The sequence below is a fragment of the Zootoca vivipara genome, chromosome 14, assembly GCF_963506605.1.
Source record: "Zootoca vivipara chromosome 14, rZooViv1.1, whole genome shotgun sequence".
In the NCBI taxonomy this organism is placed as follows: domain Eukaryota; kingdom Metazoa; phylum Chordata; class Lepidosauria; order Squamata; family Lacertidae; genus Zootoca; species Zootoca vivipara.
The window spans coordinates 16,530,129-16,556,625 of record NC_083289.1 but is presented as its reverse complement, the minus strand read 5'-3'; the positions used below and the strand labels follow the sequence as shown (position 1 = coordinate 16,556,625).

General features: G+C 45.0%; 1 protein-coding gene across 1 annotated transcript; it reads left to right on the top strand.

The window, feature by feature from the left end:
- The first annotated feature begins 8,222 nt into the window (after nucleotides 1-8,222).
- CFAP161 (cilia and flagella associated protein 161) lies at nucleotides 8,223-17,902 on the top strand. The gene is made up of 7 exons (XM_035131735.2): nucleotides 8,223-8,415; nucleotides 9,657-9,746; nucleotides 11,120-11,355; nucleotides 12,105-12,189; nucleotides 14,197-14,355; nucleotides 15,570-15,643; nucleotides 17,283-17,902. The coding sequence occupies exons 1-7, from the start codon at nucleotides 8,326-8,328 to the stop codon at nucleotides 17,482-17,484; spliced, it is 936 nt and encodes a 311-aa protein (XP_034987626.1). The 5' UTR covers nucleotides 8,223-8,325; the 3' UTR covers nucleotides 17,485-17,902.
- Nucleotides 17,903-26,497: the final 8,595 nt, after the last annotated feature.

The window sequence follows — 26,497 nt, the reverse complement described above, 5'->3', positions numbered from 1 at the left end:
ATCACAGTGCGCAGACATGATTTAAATCAGGACATGCCCTTTCAACTTTGAAAGATGCAAAAGCTAGTGCCAAGGTAAGAATTCATTATGAATTATATTTATTATGCAAATTTTGCAGAGCAGCATAATTCATTCTGCTTTCGATAGTCATGTTGTTGTTTAGTCGTGTCCGACTCTTCGTGACCCCATGGACCAGAGCACGCCAGGCACTTCTGTCTTCCACTGCCTCCCGCAGTTTGGTCAAACTCATGTTCGTAGCTTCGAGAACACTGTCCAACCATCTCATCCTCTGTCGTCCCCTTCTCCTTATGCCCTCCATCTTTCCCAACATCAAGGTCTTTTCCAAGGATTCTTCTCTTCTCATGAGGTGGCCAAAGTATTGGAGCCTCAGCTTCACGATCTGTCCTTCCAGTGAGCACTCAGGGCTGATTTCCTCAGGAATGGATAGGTTTGATCTTCTTGCAGTCCATGGGACTCTCAAGAGTCTCCTCCAGCACCATAATTCAAAAGCATCAATTCTTCAGCGATCAGCCTTCTTTATGGTCCGGCTCTCACTTCCATACATCACTACTGGGAAAACCATAGCTTTAACTATATGGACCTTTGTTGGCAAGGTGATGTCTCTGCTTTTTTAAAAAAAATGCTGTCTAGGAAGGGCAAATAATACAAAGCACTGACTGTTGGGAGAGAGCTCTGGAATGGATCCCATCCGCAACTGGAGGTACCACTGTACTCCAATCAGCGCTGGATGACTAGGCCCAGGAGCTTCCCTTTTTCTTTCCCATAATGCCTCAGGGCGACAATGGTTAAGTGAATAGCCAGCTCTTAGCAGGCATGCCAACACTATGGAGCCATGGTGCCTTCGGTCACCTCAATATCCATTGGCAGGGGGCCAGGACCCCCTCAATGTTGAGGGGGCAGAGGATATTGAGTACAGAGCTGAGCGGTTCAGTGGCTGGCTCCTCCTGAGGAGGAGGAGCCAGCCATTGAAGCCACGCCATGCCATGCTGGGTTCTGCGCTTGGCCTCTTCCTGATGATGCGACGTCGTACATGCAGTGCACGCCGGGCCCCCTCAATTTTGGGTGTATGGCAGCTCCTCTGGCTCTTAGCTACCCAGAGCCAACTAAGAGCATGGCTGCTGTCTGCTGCTGATACCAAGTGAGGCCCCCAGGGTCCCTTGATGCAGGGAGAGGCGCACCTGAGGCAACTTTCCCAAGGGCCTCTTAACCCCGGACTGGCCTAGTTTGGCCACATACCTTACTTGAGTGCCATGTGTTCTTCTGCCCTTGTTCTCCTCTTGCTCATCTCTCCCATAAAAAAAGAAGAAGGGAGGAAAACAAGAATGAGTAATGAGAATGGAAATGGAAGGTAGCAGGGTGGGAGGCACGGTGAGAAGAGTCAAAGACAGTTCCTCTGATTCCTGTGGTAGTTTTATGGAGCTTATGTTCCCAGCTGGGAACTTTGGAGAATGATTTTGCATCTAGGAGGTGTTTTGGCAGGCCTGGGTGTGTCCTTTCCCAACACTATGAATAGGTGGAAGGCTCAAAAACAATCCCCCTGACGGGGGACTTCCTGCTCAAGAGGAAATGGACGGCCAAAATGGGTGTGCAAAGATGAATTTAGCTGACACTCCTCTGCTGAAGGGCAATAAACATGAGCTTCTGCAGTCATTCAGATTAAAAATAGAGTTGGTCGGATGCCAGCTCTGTGTATAGGAGTTTCTAGAGAGAAAAAAACACCACACAAATAAATTATACATATAAGCTAATAGCAGATCTTTCAGCATTTTATCTCTCTTTTCTTAAAAGCAACACAAAACAGACAGTGGGGAAGAAACCCTAATGGACCCCCCCCCCAGCCCCGAATAAAAGATTCAGCTGTCTATTGTATAGATCAGGGGTGGCCAACTCCCAAGAGACTGCGATCTACTCACAGAGTTAAAAACTGGCAGTGATCTACCCCCTTTCATGTCAAAGTTGTTCAGCTTGTTTTAGCTTCTTTGGGGGGGGTGTGTGTGCCAGTGGTCTACCAGTGATCCACCACAGACGACCAGTGATCTACCGGTAGATCACGATCTACCTGTTGGACGTGCCTGGTATAGATGACCAAATGGTGGCTCTTTATCATAAATATAGTGATAATGACAATAAATTGGTATTGTATTATTGTGACTTTGGCAGCATGAGGCTCAGTCACTTTGGCAGGAGCTGCTCTGTCCTCCTGGCCTGGACATTGCCGCCTCTTGTACTCCTGGATCTGATAGGAGGGGGCTCTGTTTACCAAGGACAAGACACCCAAGAACCTCCACTTACATCTGCAAGTAGTTGCTGCTCTTAACTGTTTTATGAGGACTGTAATGTTAAGAACTTGTGCCTGAGGCTGCCTTTTCCTCCTCCCTCCTCCTCGCATTTTCCTTGCGTGCCAAAACTTTTTAGATTGTAAACCGGAGGGCAGCTTTCATCTTACTTGTCTTATTTTTGCAAGCCACTCTGGGGCTTTTTTGTGGCTAAAGAGCAATGGGTCTAAATGCTTTGTACCCTCCTCCTCGAGTTTTCTTGCCTGGTTGGGAGGCGTCCTTGAACTCTGTTCATGCGGCATGGCTGCGTAGGGATTTGATCCTGACCTTCATTATACTCTGGCACGCAAATTCTCTCTAATGAGAGGCTTCTTCAAGAAGGGAAGGAACCGCAGCGGCCAATGTCTTCCCGCAGTTCCCCCCCCCCCCAAGTGCTGAGCTAATATAGGCAGAGGGAGCAGAAAACAGCTGCCAGCTGAAGTTCTGAACACCACAATGTTTACAATGCTGTTGGCAGCTGCAAGGGCCCTTGTCTGCATCACCACGATTTCCCACTGTTTATTACCATCTGAGGATCTGAATAAAAAAGCAACAGTAGGAAATGCTGGGATCTTCTCCTCTTCCGCAGCCCTGACCACCTTTGCAAAACAGATCTGTTCAAGATTCCCCCAGGGAACAATGCTGTGTACTTAAAATATGCATTGCTTGTGACGACCTTTGTGTTTGTATTTCACCCCCCTCAACCAGCCCAACCAGGGAGCTGAAATGCTTCTAAGTTTATGGAGAAATGTTGGAGGGGATGGAGTTATGTGACCCCCGAGCCAAAGAGATAAGTAACTATACAACCTTTAGAAGACACCTGAAGGCAGCCCTGTATGTTTTTATGTGTGCTAGAAGCAGCGCCGTCTTAAGCGCCCTGTCGCCATGGCGCGCCGGATCTCTCCGGCGCCCTTCCGCCCCGTTTCCCAGCGCGGTGGGCGGGTGGGCGCAGCGCGCAGCTGTGCAGCGGACCGGCGGACCGGCCGGTCAGCGGACGGGCGCAACTCCCAGCGCCCTCCTGGCGGGCCGGCGCCATGGTGCCCTGCGCCACCGGGGGGTCTATGATGAGCCGGCCCTGGCTAGAAGCCACCCAGAGCGGCTGGGGCAACCCAGTCTGATGGGTGGGGTACAAATATTTATGAAAATAGGGGCATTCTATTGATTGTTATTAATATACACCGGTTCTGAAAGACCTACATTGGCTCCCAGTATGTTTCCGAGCACAATTAAAAGTGTTGGTGCTGACCTTTAAAGCCCTAAACGGCCGCGGTCCAGTATACCTGAAGGAGCTTCTCCAACCCCATCGTTTTGCCTGGACACTGAGGTCCAGCGCCGAGGACCTTCTGGCAGTTCCCTCACTGTGAGAAGCGAAGTTACAGGGAACCAGGCAGAAGGCCTTCTCGGTAGTGGCACCCACCCTGTGGAATGCCCTCCCACCAGAGGTCAAAGAGAACAACAACTACCAGACTTTTAGAGGACATCTCAAGGCAGCCCTGTTTAGGGAAGCTTTTAATGTTTGATGGATTTCTGTATTTTAATATTTTGTTGGAAGCCGCCCAGAGTGCCTGGGGGAACCCAGCCAGATGGGCGGGGTATAAATAATAAATTATTATTATTATTATTATTATTATTATTATTATTATTATTATTATTTAGAACGTCCCTATTTTCACCAGAGAAAGTTTGGAGGGTATGGGAAATTCTCCTCACCTCTAATCTTTTTTTCTAAACCAGGAAGGGGGAACCTCAGGTCTGGGGGCCAAATGTAACCCACCAGGTCTCTCTGGCTGTTGGAATTCTCCCTAGACCCCACCCCTCCTCAGCCATATCCGTTCTCCCTCAGCCACCTCTCTTACTGGTCTTGCTTTGCATCCTGCTTAAGGGTTTTTGCCTGGCTGGAATGTGTCCTTAAACTCTGACAGTTTCTTGGCTCAGACCCTGTACATGGAAAAGCAGACATTCTACAGCCTTTCCCCATAGCACCATTCTCTGACTGTTTGTCAGAATAGTGAGATTGGCATACAGTGGTACCTCAGGTTACAAATGCTTCAGGTTACAAACGCTTCAGGTTACAGACTCCGCTAACCCAGAAGTAGTACCTCAGGTTAAGAACTTTACTTCAGGATGAGAACAGAAATCGCGCAGCGGCAGCGGGAGGCCCCATTAGCTAAAGAAGTACCTCAGGTTAAGAATGGACCTCTGGAACTTATTAAGTTCTTAACCAGAGGTACCACTGTATTAAAATGAACACAGACATGTTGCTTTGGTGAACCCATGCTGAACAGTTTCCTGGATCCTCCCCCCTCAACTGTCAGGATTCCATGGTCAATGAGCAAGCTCAGAGTTCACTGGACTGTTTTGGGGGGAGGCTCCCGACAGCCCAGTACTTTTCTCCAATAATTTTTGCAAGAAGGAGCTTCCCAATGCCTCCTTCTTGCAAGTGGATACGCCACTTAGCTATGTATATACAGTGGTACCTCATGTTGCGAACAGGATCCGTTCCGGTGGCCCGTTCGCAACATGAAAAGTCCACAACATGAAGCGTCGCATCTGTGCACGCGCATGATGCAATGTGGCACTTCTGCGCATGCGCAAAGCATGATTTAGCACTTCTGTGCATGCGGCAGGTTACGGACGCACCAAACCTGGAAGTAACCTGTTCCGGGACTTCTGAGTTTGGCGCAACCTGAAAAGGCCGCAACATGAAGCGCCGCATCTGTGCACGCGCATGACACAGTGCGGCGCTTCTGTGCATGAGGCAGGTTACAGATGCACCGAACCCGGAAGTAACCCATTCCGGGACTTCTGGGTTCGGCGTGTCCGTAACCTGAAAAGACGCAACACGAAGCGGATGTATCATGAGCATAGCTGTCAAGTTCCCCCTTTTTTAAAGGGAAATTCCATTATGCTGAATAGGCTTCCTCATGAGAAAAGGGAAAACTCGACAGCTATGATCATGAGGCATGACTGTAATGCCACAGCATTCACAGCTTGGAAAGAGAGGAGCCATCTTTTTCTTTTTCTTGGCATTAGTACATTACCTATCACACAGAGAGAAGCACAATTAGAAAACAGATGTACCATCTTCAAAGTCCGAAGACAAGAAAGCAGCTTTTCAGAAAATATGGTGCTTGTCAGAGCAGCATATCAAAAAGAAGACCCAGGCAGATTGCTCTGGTGAGCAGATGCTGAAGAGTTGAGCTCTCTTCTTCCTTTTCCGCAGTTAATGGGAGGCCGGCATGCTGCTCACATGTCCAACAAGAGAAGGGGGGGAAAATCCCTTGGATGAAAATATGGCATGAAAATATCCCTTCTTAGAATCCATAGCAGAAATAGGTTTGAAAACAATAAATTTCCCCTTCTCCCCCAAAAATTTGCAAAACGCTATCTGCACATATACAGACAATGGGGTTGTATCAACGGTGTCTTTCTATGGCCTTCAAAGATGGGCAATAAACACAACTGGGGTAAGAAATTCATGGGCTCACGCATTATGAGAGAGATGGGTTTTGCCAGAGGGTTTTATTCTAGAATATAATTTATATTATAGGGACTCGGTGGTTAGAAAATGTTTTCAATATTTTAAGAGATCCAAACGGAAATGTTAGAAAATTCAGAGAATAGTGTCAGAGAAACAATCACAACAATTATAAGATTTACCTCTAAATGTCAAAGCCAATTGAATATCTCTAGTTGTTGCCTGGTTGGGCAATGGATTTTAGCACTCCAGTTTTTCAGTTAATATTCATGTTCTATGCCCGGAGTTCTATATAAAGAACATTACAGTTCAATCGCTTATCAATAAAGCACATGATTGCAAGTATCGAAAGCAAAGCATAGAACACAAAAATTTCCAGACTTCCCCACCTCCTAAAAATCTTAAGAGTAATCAGTTAATATCAACATTTTCCACATTTCTAACCTTTATCACAAATATGAAACCACTCACAAGCCTTCCATAATTTTGCAAATAAGTTTAAAACAGGATATAAGCATTTTTTGTGAGCTTTGTTAAAAGCAACAATTGTTGCAGAACCATATTGACGAACATAGGAAGTTAATTAAACATTGGTTTAATTGTGAAGGGAAAGGGAAGATGAAAACCCAGACGAAAACATAGCTGGGAAATGATTTAATCAGGAGCAACTTGCCTTTCATGTAGTTAAGTCATGTGCATATATAGCTAAAACATCATCTCTGCAAACACTCTTGAGATAAACCAGACATCCTAATTTAATTAAAACCTTCGATTTTGCAAAGACAACGACAAGAAGTTCACATTCTAAAACACAATCTCTTTATGATGCTGCGCAGTTTCATGTGATTATTCTAAGATGTTCCTAAATCTATACCATTCGTGTTGCTTCCAAAATCCTGATTTGGAAGTTATCAACAATCTTGACCAAAAACTAACACTTATTCATCCTCTTATATAATAAGCCGCACAGAGGAGGAGTTTTGCAAACCAACTTTAAAAAATGAATTTAGCCAGAAAATGAGTTGACCTAAATAAACCACAAGATGGAGCTGTTGTACAAAGGTTCACCCACACAATAATATCAGCACCTAGAATTACATTATTCAAGATGTGTAAGTTGAACTAAGGGCTCATCCTTTCATGGCCACCTTTCTAGGCACAGGTCCCAATTAAAGCTCCAAGTTGCAATGCTTTTTTGGGCCCCCCCGGTGCTTTCCCTGCAAAACCCCACTCTTAACCGCTGAAACCAATTCCGCAGAAAAACCTAAAGTGTGGACCTCTGCCTAGAAAGTATGGGGCAAAAAGTAATTGTGGATGAGCCGTCAGTGTATGACTTCCAGCATGTGATTGACAGGGATTCATATTTCAAGTTGAGCTAATTAGGAAAGTCTAGTAGGTTGTAGTATGTAAGCAAACAACGAGGATGATATATTTTTATCGGCGATTCAGGCCATGCTCTGCTAAGTAATTGTATGTACTTAAAACTACACCCTGCAAACCGTGATGCGGATTTTCATTTACAGGTGTGCGCCAATTCCACCTCCAAAAAGAAAACAAGAGTCCAGTTATATATTTTAAAAATGACTTAAATACACAAATCAATCAGAAACAAATATACATATACCCATCACTAAAAATCAGGACAAAATCAATAAAAGCATTTGATACAAACCATGTGTACTAAAGCATTTGATACAAACCATGTATAACTAAACCATGTGTCTGGATAGGCTGGCTGAAACAGAAAACTGTTCAGCAAGCATCTAAAACAGTATAGTAGTACCTCTGGTTGCGGACATGATCCGGGGTGCCGTTCACACCCCAAAAAGTCTGCAACCAGAGCGGCGCTTCTGTGCATGCATGAAGCGTGATAGAGCGCTTCTGCGCATGCGCAAAGCAGTGAAACCCAGAAGTAAACACTTCTGTGGTTGCCACGTTCGCAAGCTGAAAAGACACAACCTGAAGCGGACGCAACATGAGGTATGACTATATGGGGAAGGTGTACTCTCTGTGTGTCTGTCTATCTTTTTGAATCTAAATTATTTGAATCTAGTTTATTTATTTGTACCCTTTGTACATGGTGGTTCACAGTATAACACGGTGTACAATAAAACAAGGAAATAAGAGTATATAAAATCAACCCAACCCCCCCGGATATTTATTGTTTACAGTTTTTTGTGTCTGTACACAAATCACAGCCCAAAACAGCACAATTAATTCCATTCTCCCCCCCTTCTCTTGCTTATAAAATATACGTCCCATCTATGGGTGCTCCCAGTTCTGTCCCATGGCTAAAGGGATGGTATTCTCTGCCATTCTTCCCTATTCCGATTGGCTAGCAGCTCTCCTCCAGCAGGGCCAATCCCAGGTGCGCACACAAGGTCCCCATGGCAACCTGTAAACACAGATCATCTTTCTCACAGCAGTGCGTGTACCGCCTTGCCTGGGGTGTTGTGTGGCACCTACTCTCCTCCACTTTAAGCCGGGTGGCCCACTTCCAAGTTATCCAAAATGTTCAACCTAAGGACTAGTATGAGTGGCAGACAATACAGCCCAGGGGTGCTGATTGGCAACTGGAACGAAGATGTGTGTCTGGAAGAGGTAATTAAAAGCTCTCTCTCTCTCTCTCTCTCTCTCTCTCTCTCTCTCTCTCTCTCTCTCTCTCTCTCTCTCTCTCTCTCTCTCTCTCTCCCTCCCTCCCTCCCTCCCTCCCTCCCTCTCCCTCTCCCTCTCTCTCCATCGACTTACAGTATTTCGTTTACTTTGTGTCTTTATTCCGCTTACTGTCCACTCCTTTCCACATTTACTTGGAAACAAACTCCACTGTGTCCAGTGAGATTACTCTCAGTTAAGTGCACATTGGCTAATTTCTGATATATGATACACGGTTAGTGCTTTTTTCTTCTTAAAAAAATGTTTAGGGGTACTCTAATTCTCCTACTCATACCTTGGTTTAAGTACGCCTCGGTTTGAGTATTTTCAGTTTAAGTACTCCACGGACCCGTCTGGAACAGATTAATCCACTTTCCATTACTTTCAATGAGAAAGTTCGCTTCAGGTTAAGTACACTTCAGGTTAAGTACTCCACGGACCCGTCTGGAACGGATTAATCCACTTTCCATTACTTTCAATGAGAAAGTTTGCTTCAGGTTAAGTACGCGTCAGGTTAAGTACAGACTTCCGGAACCAATTGTGTTTGTAAACTGAGGTACCACTGTATTGAAAGACTGCCCCTCAATGAGGCCAAACTTAGATTCACAAAATGTATGCATCCCCCGAGAAAAAAGCACTATACATGGTACATGAGGAAATGTGTTTTGTCAATAAATTTTGTAGCATAGGTTATTGATATCAATTACTATGGATGTTTTAAGGAAAATCCCCTTAAATCTATGGATAGATTTTTGTACTTTTATTCTTTATATTTTAGGAACTTTAATTATGGCAAATAACTATGTAAATGCTTTGTCCCAAACAAAGGACATTTCTTTTCCTGTATTTGGGATATTAAAGAAAAAATGCTTCTTACTGATGCCAACTGACCCAGCTTTTTTCTGCTTCTGCTTCCTTTTCTACACACCTTTCTGGATTTTGTAATTGGCTTTGTGTTTTTTTGAACTCTATTCGTGGCCCCTGGCTCAATTTGTGGGAGTCCGCCTTAGTTTTGCACACCTCTTAATAGTGAAATTTCGCAGACTTTTATTGCTGTTGATTTTTCATTTTCATTTGCCACGGTTTGCGGTGGCTGGAGGTTGCGCTATTCAGACCGAGCCGCAACGAGACAACGAATGGCATGTTAAAACGTCAAGCTCACGTTAAAAAAAAATTCTTTCACAAAACAGGAACTCCTGAAAGACTTCTTATGTAAAAGAGAAAGAGGAGAGCTTCTAATCCAGAAATCAAAAAAACTGAGAGAGTACCTTTACAAGAAGGTATGTGATCACCCATTGGAGTTCTACATAAATTTTACCAGCACTTGCCTAGCTTTAGCAAAGGTGCAATAATATGTACCTTTAACCCATGCCTGTACAGAGAGCTTGTGATATTATGAACTGCTGTTGTTTTCCTTAATCTTGAATAACTGAGTCACATATTATTATGCATATCAGATCTCCAGATGAATCAAGATGGGGAGGAATGGCAAATACTGTTGATGGGGGGGGGGAGAGGCGGAACAGGAGTGGAATAAGAGTCAAAATGAGAATTTCCTCTGCCGTGTGCAGAGTTTCCTCAGGGTTGGACTAGATGACCCTTGAGGTCCCTTCCAACTCTACAATTCTGTGAGACAAATCAAGGTAGAAAGTCTTACCTGAAGGTAAAGAGTTTGAAATTCACTGCCATTCTCATCACCCTCCATACGAAGCACTGGAGGGAAACTATCTGTGTCTGAGAGCGTGTACTACTCTTGAACTCGGTCCATCTAGCTCCGTATTGTCTACACTGACTGGCAGCTACTCTCCAGGATTTCAGACAGGATTCTCCCCCAGGCCTACCTGGAGAAGCTGGGGATTGAACCTGGGACCTTCTGCATGCAAAGCAGACGTTCTACCACTAAGCTAGCGTATCCATCCCCCCTCTTCCCCACCATTCTGTACTGATTTAACCCATAAGACAATAGGCCCTAATGGGAACTGCTTTTGAACCAAGTCAAAAACCATTGATCAATCCAATTGAACATCCTGTCTTCCCCAACCTTCCCGATGTTTTGGACGACAACTGCCATCATACCAGATCCTCAGCCGCGCTGGCTCTGGCTGATGGGAGCTGCAGCTCCAAACATCTACAGGGCACCAGGTTGGGAAAGGATACCGATGGGCAGCTCCTCGGGGTTTCAGGCAGGGCTCCTTTTTAAGGATAACCTGTAAAATGTCAGGGACTGAACCTGGAATCTGCAAGAGAAGGATGTGCCATATCACAGATAAACAGACCCTTCCCTGACTTGAGGCTGCTTTTGCCAGGCCTGATGGGGAGTTTCATCTCCAAGGTTGTGTTTGTCAGGATGCATGGGAAGCCCATCTTTTCCAGTGCAGCAAGCAAATAATAATAATAATAATAATAATAATAATAATAATAATAATAATATATTATTTATACCCCACCCATCTGGCTGGATTCCCCAGCCACTCTGGGCGGCTCCCAACAGAATGTTAATAATAAAAAAGGGATAAAACATCAAACATTTAAAACTTCCCTAAACAAGTGTGGCTTGATCATAAAAAATTAGGAGACAACCAAAGTGAACATCCAAAACAAGCTATAATCATCTGAGATCCCACCCCTCCTCCTTCTTCTTTTTCTAAAAAAGGAGCAGCTCTCTATTTCAACAGACGGATTTCTTCACTTTGGAGATACGGTTCTGCTGGTGAGCCCAGATAACAACACTTCACCTGACAAGGAACCTACCATGACTGGGAATCTATCCCTGGCTGTTAATCCCAAGGAAACAGACATACTCCAGGACAATGAACTGAAAGCTCCCTGTGCTCTGAGCGCAATCAACAGCGTGACCCCAATTGGCCGGAATGCATTCCGGATTTTAAGGTGGGAGACTGGTTGAATCATTATTGTAACTTCCTAGAATTAGATCTTTCTTTCTTTTTCACTCTTTCTTTCCTTCTCTCTCCCTCCTTATTTAGTATGCCAAGACTAGTTCTGCTGTTTGCAGGCAAGTCGCCTGCTGCATGGTTTTCGTTGCATCCATATTGCCAAGGTGGCGCTGTGGTCTAAACCACTGAGCCTCTTGGGCTTGCCGATCGGAAGGTCGGTGGTTCAAATCCCTGTGACAGAGTGAGCTCCCGTTGCTCTGTCCCAGCTCCTGCCAAGCTAGCAGTTCGAAAGCAGGCCAGTGCAAGTAGATAAATAGGTACCGCTGTGGCAGGAAGGTAAACAGCATTTCCGTGTGCTCTGGCTTCTGTCACGGTGTCCCGTCGCGCCAGAAGTGGTTTAGTACTGCTGGCCAGATGACCCGGAAAGCTGACTCTGGACAAACGCCGGCTCCCTCGGCCTGAAAGCGAGATGTGTGCCACAACCCCATAGTCGCCTTTGACTGGACTTAACCGTCCAGGGGTCCTTTACCTTTACTTTTTTTAACCTTTTATTGCCAAGGTGCCTACTTCAGTTTTGTGCACCTTGTAAAGATCCTGCCTTGCTTTGCACAAACCCAGAATCCTTCAGGAGCACCTTGCTTTGGACTCAGGATCTGGGACCCATTTGAATCTGTTGCACACCCCTCATAAATTATCTGTAACATGTCTTCTGTTGAAATAATGGCCTTTGTCTGTTTATTAAAGCATTGAAGGCGAATGCATGGGAGAGCCACTTAGATTTGGGCAGAATTTTGGTCTTGGAGCATCCGGAGGGTTTCCAGAGAAAATGGTAAGTGAATATACAAAGCGATGTATACAGCCCATACAATGTTAATGACTATAATGTTATGTTATGTTACCATAAACATATGCAGGATTAAGGATGCAACAGCTACCGTGTTTCTCATATTATAAGACACGTCTTATATTTATTTTTTCCTCAAAAAAACACACTATGGCTTATTTTCAAGGGATGTCTTATTTTTTTCCTCCTCCTCCTGCCGCGGCTGGCATTGCTGCTGCTCCTATCACTATGTCTTATTTTCGGGGTATGGCTTATATTCCTTGAATGCTTAAAAATCCTGCTATGGCTTATTTTATGGGGATGCCTTAAAATATGAGAAACAGGGTATTTGCTAACTGTTTACCATGCTTTCCAAACTTTTCATGTTGCATCATTTTGCGACATAGTGATTGAGTTTCACTAGTAAACCAGAGGTCAAACTAACCCCTAATAAGAGATATGGACACATATCGTGCAACACACCTACACACTACAGCCAACATACCTGTGGGAACGTTTATATAATTTAGCAGAGTTTAAACGATCCCCTGTTTGAGTTTATGCAGCGACAAGTGGGTGGCTAACTCGTTTGAGTCCTATCAATAATTATACCTTCCTGGTTGATAATCCCTTTCTGTCCCTCTTAAAGAAAACACACATGAATCTGAATCACATTATCATAAACTACTTTACTTTCAGATTCAATCAGGTTTACAGAGTTGTTCCTGAAGGCAGGCTTAGGTTACATAAAGGGATAAATTATACACTACTAGATAATAGTGAGTCACGAGAAGACTGCATCTGAGCAGTTACCAGTTAACACTCCTTGCAGCAACTGACCAACTGACAAAACTGCCTCCCCGTGGACCTTGTAAAGATCCTGCCTTGCTTTGCAGAAATCCAGAATCCTTCAGGAGAACCTTGCTTTGGGCTCAGGTTGTGGGATCCATTTGATGATCACCTACTTCATAATTTTAACCTGCTTCTCCTTTGAAGAGCTCACACCAACGTACTTGGGACCCTGAACCAGTCTCCCATGCAAGATCTCACTAAGCTTGGACCCCTTACCTGAACAATGGTTGATCCTGCACTAGGATTTTTTTTTTAAAGCCCTGATGATGCACTGCTTTTCTCCACTCAAAACTGATTTCCCACACAGCACTTAATATTGTGCTGCATTCTTCAGTAATGTCCTTCTAGGTGGCTGATTTGGTTCCGCGATGCTCTGGTTCTTAACTCTTTGTTGTTTTGTATTTTATTGCGGTGGATTGTATATATGCGGAAGTTCTCGTAGCCAAAAGGTGGATCCAAAATCTTCTAAAATTCAGAAGCAAGTCCCATTGAGCAAAGGCTCCTTCCAACGTTAGTTAAAAGCTTCTACTTTGTGTTGCTAGTGTGTGAAAACAGTCAAGATCCAAGGGTGCCCAGGAATGCACCTCCAGGTGGTGGAGATGTCAGGCACCATCCTGGCACCTTGGGCATTTTCACTTGGTTGCAAGCAGCCAATAGCCAGGTGCAAAATGCGCCCAGCACCTGGCCAATTTTGATCACCCTCCAATTCTATCCAACGTAGATGAAAACCTGCTCCTTGATCTCAGGAACCATTGCACAAAATTTGGCTATGACATCTTAAGAGGTGCCCAATGAAGAGTCATCATCAGGCCGGATGCTCAAAGTTGCTTTTGCTTTCTGTGTGGCTTCGATCAATGTAACTTCAGGTAGTATTTCTGCTTTTGGCAAGTGCTGGGATTTGCAGCTCTGTGTCCACCCTCTCCCTCATTTCCTGAAGTTTTGCAAATGCAAAGTCCTTCACACCCAACCATTCATGCCAGACTAGTCCATACAGCCAACTTAAGAATGCAACATGTGATTGCAGTATGATGTAAGCACAATACTGGGCGCAGATTCGTAACCGCACTAATATTTGTTTTGCATGTTCTTTGGCCTCTGTCAATCTGCAACAATGTTTATCTAATTCACAGACAAATCATTCTCACATGTTTCCATTTCCAGCTATTTGTTGCGAGTGACCACAGAAGTTTTGAGAACATGACAAAGAAATCCTCCCTCCAGCCTGTGTTCTTGACCGATGAACTTACCTACCTGGCTTCTTGGCAAGCTACCTACTTGGACCCACAGTTACGCATGGAATACGAAGGGTTCCCAGTTCCCGTAAGAAATGATGCCAAGCCTTTTAAGAGTACCTTGCCTTTCAGACGGTTTTCTCATGTTCTCCAACCACCTCTCCCCCCTTTCCTAAACCAGCTCCGCACAAGCTCCTGTGCTCTAGGACCCTTTAGCTGCCTCCCGTGACTCTTACCTCTTTGGCCTCTGCTATGCCAGCCCATGGGACCCAGGTGGCGCTGTGGGTTAAACCACTGAGCCTAGGGCTTGCTGATCAGAAGTTCGGCGGTTCGAATCCCTGTAACGGGGTGAGCTCCCGTTGCTCGGTCCCAGCTCCTGCCCACCTAGCAGTTCAAAAGCACATCAAAGTGCAAGTAGGTAAATAGGGACCGCTCCGGCGGGAAGGTAAACGGCGTTTCAGTGCGCTGCTCTGGTTCGCCAGAAGCAGCTTTGTCATGCTGGCCTCATGACCTGGAAGCTGTCTGCGGACAAACGCCGGTTCCCTCGGCCTATAGAGCGAGATGAGCGCCGCAACCCCAGGGTCGGACACGACTGGACCTGATGGTCAGGGGTGCCTTTACCTTTACCTTTATGCCAGCCCATATTCTGGGAATGGCTTTGTGTCCTTTATCCATAAAGCCATCTTCAGACACATCCTCACCATACATTTGAAGCACACTGCTTCCCTCCAAAAGAATCCTTGAAACTGTAGTTTGTTAAGAACGGTGGAAATGGTTGCTCCGCAAAAGGGTTCTGGGAATAGCTCTCTAAGTGGTTAAACTATAATTACCAGCCAGGGGCACCATCTAAGGAGGCCAAGGGGCTGAGAGTGCCACAAAAATGTTCAAGGATCAATATTCCATGGCCTGCAGCGGGCCTCGCTGCGCCTACCCGTGGCTACGGTGGGTCTCGTGGCTTCCCCCAACTGTGTGACATCACACATGCATATTATGTGTGTGACATCACTCACGTGTGCCGAGCACCCCCCAAAATTGGTGAGAATCTGGCGTCTGTGTTCCCAGCCTTCTTCGGGGGCAAGCCCTCACTCTTAAAATGCTTTAAATCGATGGTGTGGGTGGCTTTTCTTCACTTTCCACCTTTTCTGCACCATTTGAACAATAATTCTTCCTTGCTACACCTCTCTCTGCTTTGCTTTCGATTCCCAAGGAAATTTTAATCAAATTCATGCGTAAGCAGTAGAATTTAAGCCCTTCTTTCCTTCAAGTATTTCTATTTCCCTCTCTCCCTGCCCCCATTTCTAGGCAAATACAAAGATCCTCATTGTTCACAGTCATACAAATCAGGCCTTGGCAGTTCCTCGGATCTACTGGATAAGGTGAGCAACTTTTGTAGAAAGGGCACATCTACACTCCACTCCACTGGCTTTACACCAGTTTTGAACCCCCTGGTTAAAACCTTACCCAAACAATCCTGGGTACCAGGGACAGGAGATAAATTCATTTCAGTTCAACATTTAAAGGCGATCCATCAAATCTGCACTTTCTAAAACAACACGTGAACCTTGCAAGACACAGCCACCTTGCAAAATTCACACATCTGAATTTTGCAATACCACTCTCCAACCAAACAATGCTTACAAGAATGCAGATATCAGGGGAAGCTGCTTGCAAAAGGAAACATTGTACATTGGCCAAAACTGCCCAATAAAAATGCAATGTCACATCTTTCCTGGGGAATTATGGGGACTGTGGGAAGTGGTGTGAGACTATATTTACAAAGGCTGGACTTCCTCATAAGTAGCAACCGCCGCCTCCCCCAAAATCAAAACAAATGCCTCCACATCCCCAAGAAAGAAAATTGGCCCTTGTTTCTTTTGTGTGTGTGTGTGTGTGGGGGGATACTCTGAGTAACTGGGGGAGGAATATTGGCCGAACCTTATATTAAAAAAGTAATGGGAGAACCAGGCCAACATTTGAGGACTGTAACAAGGCAACTGGCTAAAACGTTTTAGAAAGATCTAATTTTGGTCCCTCTGTTTTTGTCAGGTTGATGTTGGTTAAATGTTTAGTTGGAGTTGGTGGTTATTTTTAATTTGGGTATAACCGTAAACTATTATTGCTAATACTATTGTTGCAGTTGATATTGGTTTCTATTGATTTATTGGTTTGTTTGTTGCTCGTATAGGATATTTTGTTTTTGTTTTTTAATGTTTGATGCTTTGTTATGTTTTTATATATGCGGTAAGCTGCCCTGATTGGCTGGAGAAATCCAGCAAGATGAGTGGGATATAAATTAAAATTTATTTATTTATTATTATTATTATTAACATCAGTCAACACCACAAAGTGAGCTTCAAATGTAATGTGTGTGGTGTGGTGGTCTGCGCTTTCTTTTCTTTTTTTAGTGTAAATCATTTAAATATACGTCTGACTCCCCCTTTATCACACAGCACCACAAGCTATACGCCCCTCCCATAGCGTACAAATCAATATGGCTAACCTGACCCAACAACCTACCCCAACACACATACAAACAAGACACACTGCAATGAACTGAAAAATTTAAAATTGTACAGGTGAAATTTGGAAAATTACAGTATTGTCGAAAAGTGCATTTATTTCAGTAATGCAACTTAAAAGGTGAAACCAATATATGAGATAGATGCATGACATGCAAAGCAAGATATGTCAAGCCTTTATTTGTTGTAATTGTAATTATTTGTCGTTAGGCGGGTCAATTATAAATGGAATGGAATTAATGAAATGTAATAGCGATGTTTATTTTTGTTTAATTATTGTAACTATTTGTTTTATTACTGTGGAATTTCCGAAAGAAAGCATTTGTAAAAATTAAGTAATAAGTTGCATTACTGAAATAAATGCACTTTTCGACAATATTTTAATTTTCCGAGTTTCACCTGTATGTATGTATGTGTGTGTGGTTGGCTGACATTCAGGCTGAGGCTACGGAATGTTTAGCCATTATTGTTGAATTTCTACTCTCTTCTTTTGAAGGACATACTTTGGAAAGGAATTTGAGGTAAACTGCCACACATACCTGGATACGCACAGAGCTGAAGAAGACAAGAATTACTGGATGGTAGTTACCGGGAACCCGAGCAGCCAAACAACCACGATGTTTGATAGGCCGAAGCCTCCGTCGGACGCGGACAGAGAGCAAAACAGTGAAATCCCCAAAGTAATATGCCCCTGCTAAAGCCCATGCTTTTAAAAGGGAAATGTCCTTTTTGTGCTCACTTAAACAGAAAGCGTGTGCGAGAGAACTGAAGATGTAAACTGGCAGCAGAGCACAAAGGATGCTTTGCTATTTCTTCATTCGAGCTGAACAGATAGGTGAGGATGTATTCAAACAGCGATAAAAATATAACATTATTCCATCCTGTAAAAAAATAAATTAAAAATCCATTATACAGTACCAGTCCAAGAAACTTAGAATCGCCTTAGTTTTTTACATACCTTGACCAACATTGTGTCATTTCCTATCCTGATCACTAGGTGGCAGCGTGTTAAAAAAAGAAAGGCAAACATAAAGGAAATTCTCTCCCCACTCGTTTAGGGATCTAAGGGTGGAACTACACCAGCGTGGGCCACCTGGTGTCCTTCAGATATTGCTGGACTACAATTCCCATCATCCCTGAGCATCATCAACGTCATCATTTTGTTTGTATACCACCTTTCCATAGTTCAAACCAGTGTTTTCCAACCTTGGGTCTCTAGCATTTTTCCGGACTACAATTCCCATCATCGGTGACCACTGGTCTTGCTAGCTAGGAATGATGGGAGTTGTAGTCCAAAAACAGCTCAAGACCCAAGGTTGGGCAATGCTGGTTCAAAGTGGCTTACAACATGAAATGAATTATATAATTACAAAGATAAACAAATGTAGTCATAAACAATAAATAAAACACAGCAAAAAGCCCACAGCCAAATCAAACCATTTGCACATAAATCATAATAAGATCTAAAGGTGCAAAAATAATAACAGCAACCATGCCCTCAAACAACACCGCAACCTAAGCATCTGTTCAGCAGCCTCTGCTGTTGTAGCTGGAGTCAGTCAAGCTCTGTGAGTTCAGCTTTCTCCCAATTGAAGTGCAGAGTGTTTGAGGACTGGGACATTCGCAGGGAAACCAAAATGCTTATTTACAAAGCTATTGTACTACCAATCTTACTGTATGCTTGTGAAACATGGACCACTTATAAACGCCATCTCCAACTCCTTGAAAGATTCCATCAACGGTGTCTCTGAAGACACCGTTCACTTGGGGAGAAAGGCAAACTAATTCCAGTGTACTGGAAGAAGCAAAGATCACCAGTATCGAAGCAATGATTCTTCAACATCAACTTTGTTGGACTGGCCATGTGCGGATGCCTGATTATTGTCTTCCAACGTAACTACTCTATTCTGAACTTAAAAATGGAAAGCGTAATGCTGGTGGTCAACTAAAGAGGTTTAAAGACTCTCTCAAAGCTAATGTTTAAAAATGTGGTATAAATACTGACAATTTGGAAACACTGGCCTGCGAGCGCTCCAGTTGGAGAACAACCTTTACCAAAGGTGTCATGGACTTTGAAGACGCTCAAACTCAGGACGAAAGGGAGAAAAGGCACTTTTGGCAAACCCTCCCATGATCAACTCCCGCCCGAAAACCTATGTCCCCATTGTGGAAGGACGTGTGGATCCAGAATTGGCTTCCAGTTGCTTATGAACTCACTGTTAAGACTGGGTTCATGGAACCCAGCTACGAGTGATCGCCAAATAAGAAGAGGAGGAAGACCATTACTCCTGAGGAATCCTTGTCCATAGTCAGGCACCTGTGGATAGGTCAGGTTTAAGGTGCCAGTTTTCTCGCAGGCTTGGGACCTGTTCAGTTTTGATGTCAGAGGCTGGAGCCACCCTGGCAACAGACCACCCCACCTCAGTCTCATTGCAGAACTCCAGCTCCTTGACCCCAGATGGAGCCTGACCCAAGGCCTGGCATAAGGCCAGGTAATAGAATCCTAGATTTGGAAGGGATCCCTGAGGATCTGGTCCAATCCCCTGCAATGCAGGAATCTGCAGCTGTCCCTTATGGGGATTGAACCTGCAACCTTGGTTTTTAACAGCATCACATTCTAGCCAACAGAACTATCCTGGTCCTCCTCTGATGTCAGGAATGAGCCAGCTCTAAGCGAAGGTTTGCAGCCAACTGCAGAAAGCAACCAGGAACAGAGAGGCTGCTTTGATGTTAGTCAGACAGGGAGAACCGGCAACTGCATATTCTGGTTCCTCCTGACCTTCATGTACAAATTGATAAGACAGGAGCGGACAGCAGGCTACAACGCAGTCAAAGCTCGCCAGAAGCACAAACAGGCAGGAAAGAGTTAAGAGACAGACTGTCAGAGAATGGAGACGAGGTGGGAGCTGACCCCCTAAGTCTGAGGAGTCAGCGAATGGGAGGGCTGCAAGATAGGAAGCAAAACAAAAGACGTAAGGTTCATAAGTTCAATTGTTTCTGGCCATGCTGGAAGGAGTCTTCGGAAGTGTCATCTTGAGTAATGGGGCCGGAGGCTTTGTTAGAGCCGTCCGGAGCTATCTGTGTGGCTTTTTTTGGCAATAAATACACCTTTTTAATTAGCTATGCTTACTGTGTTTTCAAGCTGGGAACTTGGACTCCTGATATCTGATGAGGACTCCCCCAGTTGAGACGTGACCATGTGTGGGGATGGAGGAGGCATCTGCAGAAATCAGATTCCAAAGCCGACTCCCCTGATTCGGTCAAGGCAGGTCACGACCCAGATCAGAATATGAGCTCACATTGGTCCTCTTTAGAATCTGCAATCCTGCAGATTCTATTACAGGGTTGGACAGAGTTATTGCTGCAGCCATCGGACCCTCTCATATGCACATATATGCTTGTATGTATCTCTATCATACATTTTTCTGTACAGAGTTCAAAGGATTTCCTGTAAAATTCACATGGAAATGAGAAAGGGCAGACTTAGCCCCATCCCCATGAAGAACTGGAACGGACAAGACTTTGATGGATCTGTCCATTCCTAAAAATGAGTAGCAAGGTTCCTTGCACCAGAAAAGTGCACCTCAAACAAGACCATGGCTCTCCCCAGCAACCCCCCAGACTTTCTAAGCCATTTTGTGATGCATTAGCAGTCAAGAACCTGGAACACATTTGTTTTCCAGCTATGCTGCTGCAGGATAATTGATGCAGAGGAGTTCCTGGTATATGTTTGCATACGAACTGGTTGGGGCTTGCCTTCTGACTTATGTCAAGCCCAGTCACACGTGGAATATCGGAGCAAAGCTAAGCGGTCAGACCACCCAGAACAGGAATCTATGACTGTTATCTGGCTTTCAGCAGGGCTAGCAGTCCAGTCGGCTCTAGCTGAGAGAGCGCCTTGGGCAGAAACTATTATCTTCTCTTCTTAAGCAGCACCCGGCATGAAACCAGAGTATTTCCCCCCAAACACTTCCATGCATCCTCTGGATGAATAGCTGAACACACTTTTTTCCACTCAAAGTGGGGCCTTGAGCTAGGACCGCATGGGCTGGGGCGGTATGTGCACAGCACATGCAGAAGGCACATCTCACAGTTAAAATACCATCTGAGCACTAGTTGGTGATGGGAAAAAACCTCTTTCTTTCTGCTGGAGAGCTGCTGCGAGTCAAGGGAAGACAACGTCGGACCAGGTGGACAAACAGGTTGCAGGTTGATGTGGTATCACTGCACACCATCACTGGCATCTGAAATGTGCCTTCTTACTCGGGGTAGACCCATTGATGTGAATGAATTCACGTTGGACATTTCCAGCAACTACAGTGGGTCTGCTTGTGAGTAGGACTGGCACTGGTAACAACCCACAGACTGCAGATTGGGGGGCGGGGCGGGTAAAAAGTGTTCCTGGACTGTTTCATTCCTAAAAGGGGGAGGATCACATGGCAGAATCCTCTCTCATCTCTAGATATAGGTGTATAACCCAATTTTCCCGTCCAACTTTCTTCCTTGATGGTTTACTTTAAAACGCCTGAGTTATTCTCCCTGTCACTCCATGGGGAGGCATTCAGCTGTATGGAACCAGTATAGTCCAATAACAGTTTTGCTATTTCATCTATTGTTTGTGTGAACTAAGCCACAAGTGTGGGGGTGGTTAGATTTTAGCTGCACTTCAAAAGGAGCATGCAAACACATTCGTTTTTTTCCTGAGCATCATAGCAGCAGCTGAAATCCCTCCAGCCTCCCCAATAAAATATTTGAGGGGGCCACCCCCAAGTTGATGGTCATTGCCATTCAAATAGTGTGTGCGCATGGTGTCTTGTGATCAATTATGTGGGGTGTGTGTGTGTGTGTGTGTGTGTGTGTGTGTGTGTGTGTGTGTGTTATCTGGCTCCCCCAATATTTTATTCAAGTTCTCACCCCCTCTGAGTGTGGAGAAGAAGAAGCGAAGCAAGCCCAGGTGGTACCTGGTGCGGAATTATTTTTTTTTAACGCGGCTCTGGCTCTGGTGAAAAGTGAAAAACATGAATTGCAAAAAAACCTAGAGCTTACAGAACAAAACTAACTTCAGATATGAAATCAGCATATAAGAACAGTTGAAAAATCTCATGCAACAGAAAATTAACAAAATTGTTCTCCAATTTTTTGGGGGGGGGCGCTGAGTGTCACCCCCTCCAGGGTGGCACCCGTCCGCCCCCATCACTCCCTTGCTACGCCGCTGCTCTGTACACTTTCTGTTTCCCTCTTTTAAAAGCAGTCCCATCAGCCCCCTCCCTCGACCGTCTTGTGAGTTCAGAGAGCCAAATCTCTTGTTGCCTGAATTCATTGTTAAAAGGCTATTACGGGCAGTGGCGGAATTTTGTCTCCAGGTGTCACTGGAAGAGCGAAAGGCTCTTTCGTATGCTTTGCATAAACACAGAGAGCCCCCCCCCTTTGTGCCTGCTTTCTATGAAATTAAATTAGGAGGAGACGGGGGCTTGCCATTTGCACTGTATACTAGCGCGTGCACAAACGTCGTCAACCTTCCCCTGCTAGCAATTATTTTCCCTCCCTGAACAAAGCACTCATTCATCACACATGCACACAGACTCTCTCCCCTCGCAGCCCCCCAGTCCAACTCCAGCAGGGCAAAGTTGATTTATGCCACACATTAGGCCTCTTACACAACCCTACTGTAAGCTGTTTAGTTTCAAGAGCTACACATTATATAAAGACCTCGAGCCAGACTGAAAGCTCTTTTTGTTCGTACTAGCATGTGTGGGCCGGACACGAATCAAGGTCTTGTTGCCTTTATTTTGCAATGAAGTAAGGTCCATTGTATGGCCAGGATGCTAATTCAGAAGAAGAGAGGTGATTAAAGGCCAACTCCCCTCAAGAAACGTAACAAAACATCAAAAACAACACACGCTGTCTCTGCCTAGGCACACACTCGTGAAATGACCGACACATTGGGCACGACTGGGATTTTCATTTCCTGAATTGTGAAAACATACAGGGCTTGTGTTCCTGCGCGCAACCTTCAGGACATGGATGTGTGAGTGTGATGGGCCTGTAGTTTTCCATCTCATGTGCACAAACAGGATCTCAACTGGCTGGTATGGAGACCCTGAGGTTGGGATAGAGGAGATCTCCACTAAGCAGCGACCAGTCAAGGAATGAGCGGGAGGAGCCAGTCTCACCGAATCAAAAAGGCACCTCGGCTCCTGCAAAATGCAGGAGAAATGTGGCTTCATCACTCACACTGAACTCTTGGCATCGTAAACTTTTAGGGAGCAGAAGTCTGGAAATCTGAAGACGGGGGTCATCGTCTCGCAGGTAAGTGACTTGTTTCCTGTTTGGCTCAGCTTGCAATTATTTCGCCCGCAAAGTTTGGTCAAATGAACCGCTACTTGGCATGGGGACAGCCTGGTTTTAATTTGAATTTAGCAAATGAAAAAGAGGGAGGAAGAGCTGATGAGAAGGCTTGAAGGGGCAAAGGAGCTCATTCCAACAACGGCATGTTGGCGAATTGTGTTTGCCATGATGAATGTGTTAGTTTTTACACTGTCTCGGGAGACTAGGTGCGTTTTGCTATGGCTGCATAGCCACCTTTTTGGAGAGTTTCCCATTTTTTCTCTTTTGTGTGTGTATGGGTATGCAGGATGCTGCCAGTCTCTAGCTGGTTTGGGGTTTTTTTTGGGGGGGGGAGTTCATCGCACACTGGCAAATTCTGGTTGTGCAACAAAAGTGGACTTGGAAGTCTTGCATAAGAAACCTGCCTTCAAGCCAAAACCTCAAACCATTTTGTGGTTAAGGAAAGTGACAGGGAAATGCACTGGAAAGGGTGGGAGAAGAATTGCTTGGGGCGACATCATATAACCCCCACCCCTACCAACAAAGCACAATGAATGCTCAATAAACAGATACCTGGAAGTGACCAGAGTTTGTTTGCAAATGCCTCTAAAGTAGAGGTGAGTGAATCTGTCAGTGTTAGTTCTTTCAATTGCTCCTTTTTCCAATCTTAAATTCGTTTCTCTACATTTTCACATCAGTGGTTTTTTTTAGCACATGAAAATTCACCAAACTGTAAATGTGAATTTCTCCTAATTTCTGTCTGCATGCCATTTCCCCTAATATACACGTTTTTGCAAAGCCATTTCCCCATTATATGATGTAATATAACATAATATAATCATGTATGGCATTGTCACCAATAGAGGTATATTTTTATGCACACTTTATAGCTCAATATACAGTGGTACCTCAACTTAGGAACAACTCGACAACCAAATTTTTCAACTTACGAATGAGGGTAATGGCCGCGCGCTTACGAATGCCTCGACATCCGAAAGCAAACCGCGGCGGTTTTAGATAGGGATTTTTTGACTTACGAATTTTTAGATAGGGTTGCTTTGACTTATGAATTTTTCTGTTTCCAATGCATTCCTATGGGAAATCACGTTTCCTGTGGTGTTTTTCGACTTACGGATTTTTCGACCTACGAAGGTGCCTTCAGAATAGATTAAATTCATAAGTCGATGCACCACTGTATGTATTTGTTTGTGCACATTACATGGCTCTGCAAAACTTAGAGACCTGTGAATTTCTAAAGATGGCTGTGTTGGTTCGTGTAATGATTTGGAAAGTGAGGTATGTTAGCCTCTCATTGTGAACTGAAGCAAATTTTCAGGCTGGAGAGCAAGGTTGCAGGTTCTCACAATCAGGTTGCTGCCTGGACAACTCAAAATAGCTGGAGTTCCTCCTCCCTAACTTGCTGGACTCTGTCATCTAAGCAGTCTGTCTTGGAGCAACTTCAGTGTTAGGTAATAGCAGCACCTGAAAAACGATCAGATGAATGGAGCCATATTGAGGGCATCTGCATATTGGTGGCACCAGGCTTCAAATCTGAATGATGCCTCCCAGCAACTCCATAAAGGAGGACGAAAAGCATGGAAGGAACAGGATAGAATCCCATGGGACCCCACAGCACAAATACCAAGGGGCTGAGCAGAAGTTCCCCTAATGTCACTCTCCAGTAGTGGTCCTGGTAGCAGGAGCAGAACCACTGTACCCATACCCAAGTTTACAGAGTGGCTCTAGGAAACCATGGTTAATGGTATCAAAAGCCACTGAGAAGAGACCCAACAGGATTGCATAGGTCATCTCTCTCTTGGTCTAGGTCTTTAACCTTGGTGACCTAAACAGTTTCAGTGTCAGAATGAGGTCTAACACCAGGCTGAAATAACCCTAGATCATCTGCTTCCTACAGCCATATCTTCAGCTACTCAGCCATCACTCTGTTAGTCATTTTGCCTAGGAAAGAGAGACATTAGTGTCCTAGAATCACAGAATTGTAGAGTTGGAACAGACGCTTAGGGTCGTTTAGTCCAGCCCCCTGCAACGCAGGACTCTCAACTAAAGCATCTATGACAGATGGTCATCTTACATTCCAAGTCCCGGACTGCAGAATCCAGGCACGGCAGCCGTGTGACACCGGAAGTTGAGTCAACGTAACTTCCGGTATCGCTTTGCCCTTCTATGGGCACCAAAAATGGCCGCCGCCGGCTTCGAAAGTCGCTTGTACGCATGTCAGGAAGTGCGTCGATGCAACTTCCGGTGTCGCTCTGCCCATCTATGGGCACCAAAAATGGCCGCCGCCGACACCGGAAGTCGCGTCTATGCACTTCCGGACATGCGTAGATGCGACTTTCGAAGCCGGCAGCGGCCATTTTTGGTGCCCATAGAAGGGCAAATCGGAAAGAAAAAAATGGCCACCAGCAGGAGAAAATAACAGAGAAAAACGGGAGACGAAGTGATACGGGGGACCACCGGGAAAAGGTAAGTAAAAACGGGGGTTTCCCAGGGAAAACGGGGTACTTGGCAGCTATGATGGTCACCCAACCGCTCCTTACACACCTCCAAGAAAGGAGAGTCCACCACCTTCTAAGGGAGACCACTGTCAAACAGCTCTTACTGCCATAAAGTTCTTCCTGGTATCTAGTTGGAATCTCCTTCCTTGTAACTTGAAGCCAAGTTATTGTTCGGGTCCTAGCCTCCGGAACAGCAGAAAACAAGCCAGCTCCATCTTCCATCGTCCTTTAGATATTTGAAGATGGCCATCATAACTCCTCTCAGTCTCCTCTTCCAGGCTAAACAGACCGAGAGGGTCTTTTAGGAATGGCCACACCTCCGTCTCTTTCAAGGCAGCCAGCATCACACCCTCTCGCAACGACATATTGACCCCCGCCCCATCCCAAACCCATCCTGTGCATCCCTCCCAGCTAAATCTGATAAGCTAAACATCACCCAAGGACTTTCCCTTTGGCTAGATTGCGCCCAACAATAGCGATCCTTATTTGAGACTCATCTGGATATTTCAGTGACTTCCATGGTGGCAGAAGGAAAAGGAGGAAGCCGGGAGCCCCACTGACATATGCCCCAAAACAGGGGGAGCTGGTTGGCACAAAGAGATAGCAGATGATATCCTGTGCCGTAGGTAAGTGTGCAGCGATGCAAGTCAGATGGGCGTCTGAACTTCATCTAGGCACTCACAGGCTCTATTTCTAAGGTAACCGCTCTAGAAGAAAAAGAAAAATAGTCTTAGGCGTTACTCTGCACGGCTCAGTGGAAACTTCTGCTCAGCTCACAGCAGTGGTTAAAAAAGAAAAAGAAAAAAAGCAAGAAAAACAAAACATTGGGACTGTATTAGAAACCAGACCAGGAAGAATAGGGTACATT